The sequence below is a fragment of the Myotis davidii genome, unplaced genomic scaffold (assembly GCF_000327345.1).
Source record: "Myotis davidii unplaced genomic scaffold, ASM32734v1 scaffold169, whole genome shotgun sequence".
Classification (NCBI taxonomy): Eukaryota; Metazoa; Chordata; class Mammalia; order Chiroptera; family Vespertilionidae; genus Myotis; species Myotis davidii.
The window spans coordinates 35139-51744 of NW_006383005.1; the positions used below are offsets into that span (position 1 = coordinate 35139).

General features: G+C 37.5%; 1 protein-coding gene across 1 annotated transcript in view; it reads right to left on the bottom strand.

Moving 5' to 3' along the window:
- The window catches only part of LOC102769384 (UV radiation resistance-associated gene protein), a gene marked incomplete at its 5' end in the record, with an annotated part of 166060 nt that overhangs the window by 28705 nt on the left and 120749 nt on the right, over positions 1-16606 (bottom strand). Inside the window, one exon of the mRNA XM_015557473.1 lies at positions 15029-15155. Within this exon, the coding sequence (XP_015412959.1) occupies positions 15029-15155 (127 nt within the window). The remainder of the gene's footprint in view (positions 1-15028; positions 15156-16606) is intronic.

The window sequence follows — 16606 nt, forward strand, 5'->3', positions numbered from 1 at the left end:
CATAGTATTCCATTGTATAGATGTACCACAGTTTTTTAATCCACTCATCTGCTGATGCGCACTTAGGCTGTTTCCAAATCTTAGCTATGGTAAATTGTGCTGCTATGAACATAGGGATGCATATATCTTTTCTAATTGGTGTTTCTGGTTTCCTGGAGAAAAATTCTGTGTTAAGTTGTGATTATATTATCACTAGGGGCCTGGTGCACGAATTCATGCATGGGTGGGGTCCCTTGGGTTGGCCTGTGGGGAAGGGGCCAAAACCCTCAGTCCAATGCCGCCTGCCACTCCTGCCTGCCGCTCTTCTCATCCCAGCCCCACTGTGTCTGCTGCAGGCTCACGCCGTCAGTCCCAATCTGGAGAGGCTCACGCTGCTGCTCCAGCAGTCATCAGCCAGCTGTGGGCCCTGCATCTGGTGCACGCCAGAGGCAGGGGGGCGGGGGACGAGGGGCAGGACGCCATAGGCCCTTTGGGTGGGTAGTGGGACACACTTGCTGGCCTGGGATCCGGGATCCAGGATCCATCCTGCTGATGTTCGTGCGGGTTGTCGGAAGCTACCTGGTGGCCACTTTTATATCGTTTCTTCCTTGCAGAGCACCTAGGGAGGGGAAGCAGCCGAGGATAGTGCTGGCAGCACCAGTCTGTGGGTGCCTGGCCCATTCTCTGGAGATTGAACCAACCTGCAGGACTACTGAGGGAGTGAGTGGCTGCTACCAGGCTGGTGGACCACTGGGACGGATCAGTCAGCTGAGTGGCGCTCCCACTGTGGGAGTGTACTGACCACCAGAGGGCAGCTCCTGCATTGAGCATCTGCTCCCTGGTGGTCAGTGTGCATCATAGCGACCGGTTGTTCGGTTGTTCCTCCGTTCAGTCTATTTTTTTATTATATAGGATTACACTTTGATTGGCTGAATGAACGACTGGATGACCGGACACTGGACTTCTGATGGATCCACCCCCTAACCAATCTATTTCCTAAATCTTCTGGGGTTCTGTGTTCCTTATCCAATGCAATCCTTTTCCCAGGCTAGACAAACAGGCCTCTATGGTTGCCATCTTGGCTCCTAATGCCTCATAGAAGCACTTTACCCCATTCTCTGAGCCAGTGAACCTGGGAGATTGAAAAGTCAGTTCTTCCTCCCTATACAGGTTGCAGGGAAATGCTGCAATCCCCTGGGGTTTGTGAAGCAGTAGCTTCCTGGTTAAGCAGGCTTTATGCTCCCTAGTTGACTATGCTTAATAATGTCTGATTTCTTTTGCTCCCTTCCTTTATTTTATTTTTACTTTTTTTTTTCAGAGAGGGAGAGGGAGCGTGCGATAGAAACATCAGTGATGAGAGAGAATCATTGATCAGCTACCTCCTGCACACCCCACAGTGGGGATCGAGCCCACAACCCAGACATGTGCTGTGACCAGGAACTGAACTGCAACCTCCTGGTTCCTAGGTAGATACTCAACCACTGAGCCATGCCAGCAGGGCTGCTCCCTTCCTTTATTAATCTTTAGCTACCTATGCTAACAATATCACATGTAGAATCACTGATGTCCATGTATATGTCCCACTTACCTAAATTTTCATACAGATTTAACATTGATGGATATTTTCTGCTTAAATCAATCTTTACTATGGTTGCAAAATATAACATTCCAACTTCAGTACTCCCTTTATATCTATTAGTCAGCACTCTGCACTCTTTTCAAAGCAAGAGACCTCCCTTTTTCATTAGCAACCTTTTATCAATATGGAACTATGAATTTCATGTTTTCAATGATTTATATTTACACCATTTTTAGTGCTCAAGTGGTGCCAGATTTGGCCAGTGAAACTCTCTTCAGCCTTGCTCCAGTGTCTTTCTGACATGCTACAATTATGTTATTCAAAATATTACTTATCATTTTAATTTCTGTAGGAGCTGTAGTGATGTTTCCTCTCTCATTCCTGATATTGGAAATTTGTGCTTTCTCTTTTTTTATTTTGTCAGGAGGCTTATCTGGCTGGAGGCTTATCAATTTTATTAACTTTCAAAGAACACCTTTTGGAGAATGGGGTAAAGTGCTTCTATGAGGCATTAGGAGCCAAGATGGCAACCATAGAGGCCTGTTTGTCTAGCCTGGGAAAAGGATTGCATTGGATAAGGAACACAGAACCCCAGAAGATTTAGGAAATAGATTGGTTAGGGGGTGGATCCATCAGAAGTCCACGTAAGCTTGTGAAGTTGATTGGTTAACTTGAAGAAAAGCCTGGTCTTTCCCAAGCCCATCTATATATATAAAAGCGTAAGTCTTTACTCTTTTTTTGTTTGCAATTTCACTAATTTCTGCCCTTGAGTATTTCCTTCTATTTGATTTGAGTTTAAGTTGCTCTTCTTTTCTAGTTGTTAAGGTACAAGGTTAAAGTATTGATAGAAGACCTTTCTTCTTTTCTGTTATAAGCATCAAATAACCTAAGTTCCCTCTAGGCTCATATCCCTTTAAATGTTGAAATATTTTCATTTTCATTCAGTTCAAAATATTTCCTCATTGTCCTTGTTATTTCTTCTTTGACCTAAGATTTATATATGAGTGTGTTGTAAATGTCCCAGTATTTGGAATTTTTCAAACATCTTTCTACCAGTGATTTCTAGTTTCTGTTTTGGTGAGAGATGATACTTTCTATTATTCTGAGTCTTTTGTATTTGTTTTATTATACCAATGGCCTAACTGAATGTGCCCTATGTACTTGAAGAGAAATGTACGTTCTGCTGGTGCTCAGTAGAGTGGTCTGCTCTCTGGTTAAGTTAGTTGACAGTGCTGTTAAGGTCTTCTTTCCTTATTTTCTCTCTACTGGTTCTATTAATTACTGAGAGATGCATGTTGTGGTTCCAACTAGTATTGTAGATTTGTCTATTTCTCCTTTCTGTTCTATTAGTTTTACACACACACACATACACACACACACACACACATGTATGGAGAAAGAGAGAGAGACAAAGAGAGGAGGGGGGCTCTACTGTTATATTCCTACATATTTATAATTGTTATGCCTTTTTATGAACTGACTTTTTCACCATTGTAGTTTTTTTTAATCCTCACCTCAAGGACACGTTTTTATTGATGAGAGAGAGAGAGAGAGAGAGAGAGAGAGAAAGGGAGGGAGAGAGAAACATCAGTGTGAGAGAGAAACATCAATTGGGTGCCTCCCTCACGCACCCCAACTAGGGATCAAACCTCAACCAAGTGTATGTCCTGACTGGAAAGCGAACTTGCAACCTTTTTGGTATATGGGATACGCTCCAACCAACTACCTGTCTTTACTGTAGGTGGTACTTTAAAAAAAATCTTTGCCCAAGGATATGTTTTAGAGAGAGGAAGGGTAAGAGACACATAGAGAGAAACATCAATCAGTTGCCTCCCATATTTGCCCTGACTAGGGATCAATCCCAAACCTTTTGGTGTACAAGCGACACTCCAACCAATACTCTTCATTCAGAAGTCTACTATGCCTGATGGTGCAAAAATAGGTTTATAGTTGTTCTTACAGAAAAATAACACAACAATAAATAATAACACAAGAATAAACTGTGGCCTGAATGGTGTGGCTCAGTAGTTGAGCATCGACCTATGAACCAGGACATTACAGTTCAATTCCTGGTCAGGGCACATGGGGAGGAGGGAAGGGAGGGGAGTGTATGCAAGAGGCAGTTAATCAATGATTATCTCTCATAATTGATGTTTCTATCTCTTTCTTCCTCTCCCTTACTCTCTGAAATCAATAAAAATATATATTTTTAAAAAGAATAAACTGTGTTTCACATACTCACAACTGTGAAACTACTTTTGCCCTACTCCATATACAGCCACTCCAGCCTTCTTTTGATTAGTATTTGCATGGCATACTATTTCCACATTTACCTTTAATCTATATCTTTATATTAAAAGTGGTTTTCTTGCAGATAGCATTTAGTTAGGCCTTTTTTGATATAAAATTTAAACAATCTCATTTTTAATTGCAGTATTTAGACCATTTACACTTAATATAATCATTGATATGTTTAAAGTTTACCATTTTGCAAGTTATTTTCTATATATTCCACCTATTCTTTGTTCCTTTATCCTGATTTTTTTTATGCTTTTGAATTGAGTCTTTTCTTCTTCTTTTTTTAATGACTCCTTCTTTGTTCCTTTTGGCTTATTCTTACCTCCATTTTGGTTTTTTTGGTGTTTTTTTTTTGGTAGTTGCCCCAGAGTTTACAACATAGAATTTTAATTAATAAAGTCTACCTTCAAATAATATTATACCATTCATGTACAGTGTAAATCCCAAAAATAGTACACTCCTAATTCTTACCTTCCCCACTGTTCAAATTCTTCATACATCTTACTTTATGCATGTTATAAACCCCAAAACATTGCTATTTGTACATTTTTTAAAAAATCAATTGTCTTTTAGAGCAATGAAAAATCAGAAAAAAATGCCTTTATAATTTCTTCATTTCAACCATTTCCAGTTTTTATGTAGAGCCATGTCTTTGGTATCCTATTCCTTTAACATTTCTGGGGTGTAGGAGTGCCAATAATGAATTATCTTTTTTTTTTTTTTTGGTCTAAAGTTTTACATTTGTCTTCTTTTCTGATAATGAATTATCTTACTTTCATCTGAAGGAGTCTCTTTGAGTTTCAGTTTGGGTAATTTCTATGACCTATCTTCAAGTTCAGTGATTCTTTCCTCAGTTGTATCATCTACTGATGAGTCTGTCAAAGGCATTCTTTACTCTGGTACTGTGTGTTTTTATTTATAGCATGTCCATTAGACTGTTTCTTATAGTTTCCATCTCTCAGCTGAAACTTACCATATGTTTGTATATGCTATCCACCTTTCCACAAAAGCCTGAAGCACATTAATCATAGTCATTTTAAATTCCCTCTCTGATAGTCCCAACATCTGAGTCATTTCTGAGTCTCTTTCTGTTAATTTCTTCTCTTGACATTTTGTTAGTGGTGATGGTAGTGGTGGTGGTGATGGGTGATGCTTTTTGTTTTGCTTTTCTTGTCTCAAAACTTTTGATTGAATCCTGAACACCAATTGCAAAGCAACAAAGAAAATGGTATGCTGCTTCTTCTACTTTTAATTTGGGGGTTAAGTCAATAAAGTCTGGTACTGAGCTGTATTTGGGTTTTGTTGCTGCCATGGTTACCTTCAGTGTATCACAACCTTCAAATTTCCTCTAACTTTTCCTTTTGAAGATGGTGGTGGTGGAGGGGATGGTGTGCTGCAGGTTTTTTTTCAATGATGCTGCTCAGATTTAGGTATTCCCTGTACCTAAATAAGGGTGTCTCACCATGCTCTTGCCTCTCCTCAAGTGGTTAACTACTGTAGCTTGTTATTTTGTGCTTTCTAGCCTGGCTGGGAAGTTGGGTCGGGAGTTTCTCTGCTGTCCTGATTAAGCCAGGCTTACCCTGTGTCCCTATGTTATCAAGGTAGGGCTTTCTCAGTAATACTCTCCTTCCCCTATGGACAGGAGATCTCTAACCGTCTAGATCTAACACAGTTTCCTGCCCCATCCCCAAGAACAGTGATTTTTCCTTTTTCTTCCTCCAGTCACAATAGGTTTTCACCTATGCCCTGGAGACTACAGGATTTGCAGGCCCTTCCCCAGAGGCTCAATGCTTTTGTTCTTAAGGAAGAAGGGTATGACTTTCTTGCAACAACATCCACTTCCCTCCTCTAGGCCTACACCACCAAGGGAGACTTTCCACGATTTTCTGCCCTGCCTCCAAGCTTTCTTGTGAACGTCTGAGTTAGGTCCATGCAGAATAAACTGTGAGCAGGTGTGAATTGCCTTGTATCTGCTATAGTATCATAGCAGCCCACAATAGTGATCAGCAATTTGTTAAGAACTGTAGTTGAATTATTTTGCCTTTTATATGGTGACCCCAACTTCCTCCCGTGCTCTACCAGTGGTGAGTCAGTCCTCACATCTGCCTCTCCTTGGAGATGCTGGTCTTTAGTTACATATCAGGTAACTTGGTTGCCCAGCAATCTTGATTCTCTGAGAGATTCAAGAAGAGCAGTAATTGTGTACATCATTTAGCTTCCTCTTGTTGTCAGGGTGGAAGGGAAGCTCCTCCCATCTTTCTACATCCTATGCAGAAGCTGGAAATCAAATCTGAGGATGTTAATTTGAGGCTTTTAAAGCTTTTCTCTGTTCTTTATATTTTCTCTTGGGTCAGCTATTCTGTTTGTTCAATTTCATCTCCTTCATACTGTTTTCCTCAAATATATGTCGACCCTTATTTTTTCCTTCAAACCCATTAACACATGATTAGATTGCTTAGCATATGTAATTAGTGTAGGTTTTCTTTGATACTATAAAGATTTATTTATATAAAAGGCTTTACCCCTGAGTGCCAGCTCAGTGTAAGCAGGCAGGTCCTATTGACAATTAGGCTTTCTTTCAGAGTACATATGTTGAGAGAAGGTAGTACCTTTACTTTAAATCATTACAACTGTCAAATAAGAGAACTTGACTTTGGGATTGTACAAATTTAGGGTATTTCAGTCCTAAGTAGAGCTGCCTTTCATGTTTTCCCTCTGGGTAGATTGTAAAAGTCTAGAATTAGGCTCTGCTCCACCTTTTTACGCCAAACATTCATACCATGGGACCTAACCAGGTCAAGAAATCATTATGTTTAGAAAGCAATTGGAGCAAATGTTATAGGAAGTTAGTCTAAATTCCTAGAGGAAAGAGAATGGGGCAGTAGGCCCAGCTTCCCTAATTACTGCTCACCATTCCTCCTCAATTCCACGTTGAGGTCTCTGAGAGCTCTGAGCTCCAAAAGAAACCCCCACGGCAGCATTTTCCATTTGTGCTCTGGGCTACAGTTTCTCTCTACTCCAGTTTATTCATCAGACAATCCTATCTTCTTTGTGTCTTTGAAACTGTGTCAAAATCTTTGCTATTCTGATGGCACCTTCTTTTATTTTCACCATCGACATAGATTTACTCTTTATGCACATTTCTTTACTGTCTTATCAATGGGTCACTGAGGGGGAGGGAAAGCAAAAGCACATGCTTTGTTTACAATGTTCCAAAACTGCTTTCTGAAATGTTTGGCCCTGCACATGGCAATGTTCCACTCTAAGATGAACCCTCTGTTTAGCAAGAACTCAAGTCAAGCAATTTTAATAACCAACGTCGATGCTGTCTCCTGTAAATCTAAAGCTAGCAAATATGAATTTTGCTCCCATCAAGAAAACAAAACACAGACTCTTGAGCCTCTCTCTCACCAGAGAGTTTGGTCTCAGACTGGCCAATGGCCAGCCCCTGTCAAAATTATAGTTAAAACCAATAAACTGTCATTCTTCTGGGTTTTCTACATCAAGTCAGATGACCAAAAAGCAATATACTTCAACTATTTTAGTTTCCCTCCCTGCAGAAATGCCTTTTTTGTACTATGATTTATGATGTTGCCTTTCTCAAGGGTTAATAGATATTTCTTGCTGTAACTTTTGCAAAATTGCAATTGACTGTATTTCATTATGATATTTAATATCTAGCACATAAGAAACTGCATGCTAAATTCCTCTCAAAATTTAGTGCCAAGAGAAGACTTTTTTCTCCCTAAAGAACTGATATACTTCCTTATAACAGGCAATGAGAAGCAAATGATACTTTTCATAACTCTACACAATTGGCTCGACAGCTATGAAGGTCAGAGCTAATTTTAGTGCTTAAATACAATAGGCAGATCCTAAGGGAGGGAGTGAACTATACTGAAAGGTCCATCAACTTAGGAAATCAGAAAGATCTGGGTTAAAATTCTACCTGTGCTACTTTAAGGACTGTAGATAAGTCTCAACTTCTCTGAACTTCATTTTCCTCATTTATAAAATGGGGACAATTTCACTTTTATTCAATAATTGCATCTCAACCTTCCCCCATGGAACTCCAAGTGGGCAGATAAAATTATATAACTGGCCTGACTGATTTTACTTTAGAAATAATAACCACAAAGCACAAATAGGCACACTGTCCAGCAATTCTACAATTTCCTCATGAGTTTGCTTTCCCACTCTTGGAGATGACTATTCCATACATTACCCCAACTCCTTGAACCTCCCCTAAATCCAATACCTAATTATCTTACCTCATACTAGCCTGACACAATAGGACTCTTACAGTCCTGCTCACTACCCAACATGTAAACTCACCTATACCTATGCCTTCTCCTCCTATTCAATGGAAAAGTCAATTATTGGACAGGAGCGGGCTGGAAGAGGTTAATGGGGGTTGAGGGGAAGAGAACCTATGTAATACTTTCAACAATAAAGATTTTTTAAAAAGAAGTCAATACTCTTCAATTTATTTTAAATTTCTTCTCATCACATCTCATACTACTTTCTTCCTGTCCAGGTATAGTGGCCTCTTTCCTATTCTACAGTTCACACCCTTCCTATGTCCAAGCCTTTTTACTTAGGTTCCCTCTGTTGGTACTCCAGAAATTTTTATTTTGTAAGACTGAGCTCCTCAAGCAAACCTTTTCTGAGTAATCTCTGTAAAGATGGTCCCCCAGTTACATTTATCACTGAAGCTTGTTTCTAGTACTTGCCACAATCTGATATTTAATTTATCCGTTGGCTTCTTATTGACTATCTTACCCACTAAGTAAGTATCCAAAACTTGAAGTCTTAACTCTTCCCTTTTCTCTCTTTACCCCAACATCTGCTTCTCCAGTATTTGTCTTGGTGAATAGTTGTTCAAATCAGAAATCAGAAACTATCCTAAAACCTCTCTCTTCCTCTCTCCTCAAATCTACTAAGCCATTAACAGTAGAGTCTACCATCTAAATACCTTTTGAACCTATATACTCCCTCCTCCCTTTACATTTCCAATCTGGTTAGATTTTAATTCTGTATTGCTTAGATTACTATAATACCTTCCTCAATGACAATTCTCTACCCTCAACTTCTCAAAGAGAACTTCCTAAAATATATATCTAATTTCCATTTTATATTGTGGTCATCAAGACAGTCCTATCTGCCCTAACCGGTTTGGCTCAGTGGATAGAGCTTCAGCCTGCGGACTCAAGGGTCCCAAGTTCAAGTCCGGTCAAGGGCATGTACCTTGGTTGCGGGCACGTCCCCAGTAGGGAGTGTGCAGGAGGCAGCTGATCGATGTTTCTCTCTCATCGATGTTTCTAACTCTCTATCCTTCTCCCTTCTTCTCTATAAAAAAATCAATAAAATATATTTAAAAAAAGACAGTCCTATCTATTTTTTTGTCTTTGAAAATTTGCCTAAGTTATTTCAACATCTTCAAACCTTCAGCATAAACTTCCTTTATAATTAGGTCATTCTTTACCTCTCTGGACTCGCCTGTGAACCTTAACTCAAATGTATCCCTAGTTGAAGCTTTACGGGAATTACCTGCAATTTTCTAATCTATTCCATGCCTCTGTATAAACTGTTCCTTCTACCTGGAAAGTCTTACCTTCTCCCGCTACCTAGCTATCTACTACTAGTTACTCTTCTAGACTTAGCCCACATCACCTCCTATACTGGGTATTCTGATGCTCATCTTCTGTGTCCCTATAGCACTTTTTACATATCTTTGTCATATATTAAAGCACACCTATCATTCTGTTTCTAACATCTTACAGAGTGCCTGGTTGTTTGTATGTATCCCATACATGACAAATAAAAGAACTGATGAAGGCACATGTGCACATTCACACATACTCAGTGCTCTTCCCATTTCCTTTACATGCCTAATGATCTCTTTTACTCCTGTGTTGAACCATCTAATTGTAAATGTGTTTTTGGTAAATGCCATTTCTAATGTGTTGTGGGAGTAAGAAGAGAAAAACTGATAATAAACCAAAGTAAAATTTTGTTAGGTGGCTTATTTCTACACATTTATACTTTGCACTGCAAAATATGATAATCTGACTTCCCTACAACCTAATCAAGTCATTACTGGAATAAATAATTATAAACTCCTTACAATCCAATCAATCATTACTGAAATAAATCATTACAAATATATGAAAAATGAATCATTCTGAGAAGAAAATCTGAGGTTTACTTAGGGCCCACATTTATTCTCACAACCACCAAGTTGTCTGGCTTTTACTGCCTTTCACAAGCTGCATTCAGTACCAATAGCTGAAAGTAAAGAAACTTTAATAGCATATATTCCAGGAGAAAATTGTCCCCAGGTTCAAAAATTTTTGAAAGGCAGATATTAATAATTTTTAAGGAAGTCTATTTAGGAATTTCTGTCAGATGGCTCTAAAAACATCAGAACACACACAGAGACTAATAAAATTTAAATTTTACCATCATTTCAAATAAATATATCTTGAATTATAAAATTTGTGAGGTGTAATTTTTCAATTTGTGACCTTATGACATAAAAGAAGAAAACTATTACACAATACTTAATAAAATATCTTTACAACTTCAAATAACAAGCTAGGGGATCTTTGACAGAAACTTTAAGTACCAATTTAAATATACTATGAGTCTTCTTTTATTTGAGATGCAGGCTAAAAGAACAGACTAAATTGTTGACCAAGTCAAAATCTAATTAAATAGAACAAACTAGATATATAGTTCACCTTAATTACTAAACTTTATTATAAAATGACAAAAAGAAACCATAAGTGCTGGGAAAGTAATATAAAACATGTCTTATTTTGGTGATAAAAAAAATCTAAACTTTTCATTCACTGGAATCGCCAAGAACTGCTTTCTCCAAATCTGAGCAATGAAATCTTATATCTTTTACACACAATGTCACTAAAACAATGTATTTGTTTTTGTGCTTGCTTACCAAAACGAATTAAAGAATCTGTAAAATAGAAGTTGAATATAGCTAGTTACAAAATTCCAAGAGGTGGGTCCATCAAATGGCTTTCTAGTGAACAAATGCCATCTATAGACATACTTGGGCCAGAGAATCTTACTTTGAAAACTAGAAATTCATAAAACAGGTGAACAAATCCCCATCTTTTCTGCCCCTATCCTCCTGAGACAAGTAGAATCTCAGAGCTGTAAGAAATCTTGACTATTTATTTCAAATTTTTGTTTGATTTGTTTGTGAAAAGGAAATATGTCCAAAAAAGTTGAAAGACTTAGCTAAAGACAAACTGAGAGAACAGATCTTTAATTCCAATCTCTTGATTAAGATACGACCAAATCAAAGAAATCATTGGGAAACTCATTTCACCCATCCTGTAATAACAAGGAACACAACAGAACAAAGTTCTCCATCTGTTAGTCCACAGGCCAAATGGAAAACTAGCAAACCATCGGGTAGTTTATTTGCTTGACACATACTAGAGAAAGGAATAATGATATTATGCTTAGTAGAAACAAAATAAACTTTGGAATCAAAGAAATCTAAATCTGAATTTGGACCTGTTATTTATTTGTGTGACCTTAGGGAATGTCTCTGAGTCCCAGTTCTTTACCCCAGGGAAAAAAAGGTAAAAGTTATGATCCCTAGGACTGTCTTAAGAATGAAATGATATCCCGTAAGTGAAATATCTGGCATATTACAGGATCTTGATAAAAGTTATCTGTTTCATAGGATTTATGTAGGCTTCAAATACATGTATTCTGCAAGGCTTTAAGTAGTATGGAACAGTGAGAAAAGCACAGAATTTGGGGACACATCTCAACTTGGTTTCTAACTGTCTGTCTGTAGCTGGCCAAGTAACTTACCATCTCAGAATCTCATATATAAATGAAAGGAACAATATTTGCCACACTTAGCTTTCAGGATTGCTTTAAGGATCAAATATGGTAACCTTTGTACAAGCACTTTCTAAGTATAAAGAACTACATATGTTATTGTTACTATCAAGAAACTAATTGCATTAAAAAGTAGCTTCCTTCTACAAAGATTAGAGAATTCTGGATTTGAAAAGTTAGTATCACTCCCCAGGCACCACTGTCCTCAGTTCTTGAATTTTATCAACATTTATAAAATGTATTTAGGTTCTACTAAACACATTTCCTCAAGATCAATGTTTCATACCATTTTCTACACCAAATTTCAAGCAAACTAATTTAGATAAAGTGTTGCTGCTTCCCAAAGATTTGGGGGTTACGTTAGGGCAAAAGACCCTGTAAACCAACATATAATTATTTAATGTAAAGGTTATCCAGCTTGGCACACTAATGAGGGGAAATCTGTTTTTTATTAAACATCATAAGTTAAACTACTAATATCTGCCAGAAATGAAAATATATACATTAATAAACATTAATATTGAAAAGTTCAGCTCATGACCCAGCTGGAAGTTGCTGTAGATCATAAGTTGTGAACCACTGCCTTTGAGGTATGGGAATGAGAAACTTATGGGTATGGAGTAACAAGGCCCCTCAGAGTAATGTGGCCACTCGGCAGCATGGATAAAAATTATCTTTTTTGTTCTTTCCAATAAATCATACTGCTGAAATGAATTTTATAAACAAAAACATAAAATACATATCAGGCACCTGGTTTCTTCCAAATGTTTACACAAATTAATCCCTATGGCACTGTTATGAGCTGCTATCCTTACTGCACAGATGTGTATAAAGATGCACTGGTTAAGTAATTCCTTTATGGTCATTCAGAAAAATCAGTAGCAAAGATTAAATATCATATATTACTGACTTGGTATCTTCACTGAGCTCTTGGGCTCAGTGCCTAGATAAGCATCAAGTGCCAAAGAGCAGTCTTACTATGTAAGAAGTTACTAGTAATATTCATATTAGCAAACCATTTCACTACTGGCTAGCAAACACACTACATCAATGCTGCAAAAGCAAGTGAAAAATACATTTTTCTCCTTCATGTTATCAATATCAGGGACTCAAGTGCTTTTAAAATATTTTAACTTGGCTCAAGATTCATTAAATACTATATTTAAATATAAATATAATTGACTTACAATGTAAATATATAAATAACCAGAGTGAGTGCTGCAGCTGCAGGGCCATTACCCTAACATTAGCAACTGTTAATTTGTCCCTAAGACTTTTGAGGAATTTTTCTTTGCATATATAATAAAAATCATTACCACTGAAAAAATCAGTTTTATTTCTAAATTTCAGCAACAAGTAGAAAATAAAATTTAAAGATGTTTACAACAGTATCATAAAACATAAAAAAAAAAAGTAAGTTCAATAAATCATGGGAAACATCCACATACCAAAGTTAGTTAATTTCAGTGTTCTACAAAGATCTAATAAAGGCATATACCCTTTTCTGGTTTTAGAAGACTCATTGTAAATCATCTATAATCCCCCAATTGTATTGATAAATATATTAAATGTACAGTGGGGCCTTGACTTACGAGTTTAATTCGCTCTGAGACCAAGCTTGTTAAGGAGCTTGTTAACTCAAATTACTCTGTCAACTCAATGCAAAAAATCGGCCGAGAGACAGCTGGTATCTCAAAAAACTCGTTAGTCAGGACACTCGTAAGTCAAGGCCCCACTGTAGTCCTACGGAAAATCCTAGCAAGATTTTCTTTTCTGTGCAGACATTCATATGAAAATGCAAAAGGACAAGAATAAAGAAGGTGATCTTGAAGAACAACTAAGTGGAAGAACTTTGATAGCAAGATCAATTATAACTTGAGAGAAATTAAAACACTGAGATGATGGCAAAAGAATAGGAAAATAGGGCAATGCACCAGACATGCCAGTATATGGTCACCTGGTTTATGATAAAAGTGAAACTGCAGTGCAATGGAGAACAGATGGTTTTCAATAAATGTGATGGGTCAACTGACTATATGAAAAAAAAAAGAATCTTGACTCTTACCTCACATCATACACAAAAAATCAATCCCTGATGAATTATAGATATACATGTAAAAAGTACAAAAGTAAATCACTTAAGAGAAAACACAGAGAAAGATCTTTGTGACATTCAAGTAGGCAAATACTTCCTATATTGATCACAAAAAAGCCTTAAGTTAAAAAAAAAAAGACTGATAAAATGGAACTTTAGTTCATGTAAAGGTATCATTAAAAAATGAACTAGCAAGCCACAGAATGAGAGAATATATGTTTAATGCATATTTCAAACAAAGAACCCATATCCATTATATAGCAAGAACTCCTATGGAAAAAATTTGTCAACCCCCCCTCGCCCCAAAAAATGGGCAAAAGGCTTCAACAGGTACTTTACAAACAAGTGAATCCCAATCAGCAAGAAACATATGAAATAATGTTCAAGTTCATTAGTCTGCAGGGAAATAAAAATTAAAACTGCGAGGAGATACTACAACATATCCACCAGGAAGGCTAAAACACAAAAGACAGAGAGTACCAAATGCTGACAAGGACACAGGACAAGAGACAAGGATATAGGACAGTATACTGCTGGACTGAAAGGAGATAAACTGTCACAACCACTTCAGAAAGCTTGCTCCTAGGTTTATATCCAACAGAAATGCAAAAACAAAACAAAAAACCTTCATTAAAAAACATGTACTATAACATTCATGGAAGCAACATCTATAATAGTCCTAACCTAGAAATTACTAAAATGCCAAAAGCAAGAATAAATTCATATTCATACAATGGGATACTACTGACAGTAAGAAAAAGACTGTTATTACATGCAGGTAGAAATGAATTTTACAAACAAATGTTGAAGTAAAGCCAGAAGATAAAATGTACATATTATGTGATTCTATTTGTATAAAGTTCGAAATTAGGCAAAATCAATGTTTGGTCTAGGAAGTCAACGTGGCAGTTAGTCTGGCTGAGATGTACGGAATGGAGGGAGCATCAGGAAGCTTCTGAGATGCTGAGGTCTTCATATGCAGTTTCTTGATGAAGATTTAGCTTACATAGGTATTTACACTTTGAAGTATAGTGTGTGTGCATACATTTGTATATTTTTCTGTATGAATCTTCAAAATACTTCAAAAAACTTTTAAGTTATATCAGCATATTTACACAAAGATAACTATTTGAGCCTATGAAGAAAGAAAAATGTAAATGCAGGAGTTAGACAATCTGCAAGGTGTTTTTACTTACCTTTGTCCTGTAATGCAATTTGTTGCTTATGCAGTAATGCCATCTCCCGTCCCAAAGCTTTCTTTTGTCTTTCCAGTTCATTTCGAAGCACCAAAATATTTAATTGCAGACACTCACTTTCTTTTTTCTAAATAATTAAAAGCACAGAAAAATTTATTAATATAAAAGTCATGGCTATGAATAATTATACATTCATAATGTTTCAAAATAAATAATGGCTTAAAGCACTTGAATACTCATCTAACTTATCTGTTGAATAACTTAATTATAAGCACCCATAATTTTAATGAAAAGAGTACAGATGTAAGAAAAAGAGAATAAATAAGTCTAAAGTCTGGGGATAGTTCTTTCTAAGAACCCAAAAGAAACTACAAAATACCTCACAACCCTTTCCTAACATCACAACACAGTAAGAGAAAAATGAGTAACAGAAAAGAAATGGAGTTCTCAAAATGTTAAACACAGAGTTACCACAGGACCTAGCAATCCCACTTCTAGGTATGTATACCCAAGAGAATTGAAAACATGCCCACACAGAAACCTGAATATGAATGTTCATAGCAGCATTACTTATAACAACCACAGAGGAATCAATCCAAATGTCCATCACTGATAGAGAAATAAAATGTGGCACATCTAAGCGATAGAATATTATTTGGCAATAAGAAGAAGTGAAGTACTGATATATGCAACAACATTGAAAACATTATGCTAAGTGAAAGAAACCAGATTAAAAATGCCACAGACTCCACTGATATGAAAAGTCCAGAATAGGCAAATCAATAGAAACAAAGAGTACATTTCCATCCTTGCCAAACTAAACCAAGATGCTCTAATACAGTGGTTCTCAACCTTCTGGCCCTTACTGTAATGTTGCTACAGTTATGAATCATTATGGAAATATCTGATATGCAGGATGGTCTTAGGCGACCCCTGTGAAAGGGCCGTTTGACTGCCAAAGGGTTCACGACCCACAGGTTGACAACCGCTGCTCTAATATCTTGCAGATTCAGACCTGAGATTTTCATCCCTTCCAGGCAGTAACCGACCAAGCCCCCTACAGTGTCAGTGGACACCACAGGCAGAGCCTAGACTTGCAGAAGTCATAATATCACCCTCTCCCTCTCTGCCGGGTTATATGGAAGGCCTAGTTGTGAGTCAGAAACTTCACTACTATGAAACAAAAATAGGCCACCCTAACCCCATGATATCAGTGGGAGCCATGTGAGAGCAATCAAGGCACGCCTACGCCTACTCTTCTCAGCCAGGTAAATATCAGTGGAGGTCTAGTGGAGAGCTCCAACTGCTGGCCAGCAGTAATGAGCGTGTTCACACAGAGGCACACACACACACACACACACAGACACCCCAGCTGGGTGTCAATGGAAGCAGATTGGGAACCTGGACTTCTACACCTACCTGGCAGTAATGAGATGCCACCTTTCCTTCCCCTACCAGACAGAGAGGTATCAGAGGAAGCCAGGTAAAACAGAGGCTAAAATAAGATCCAGAGACTTATAATATAACTAGTGGCCTGGTGCACAAAATTCATGCACATTAAAAGGGGAGTAATTAGAG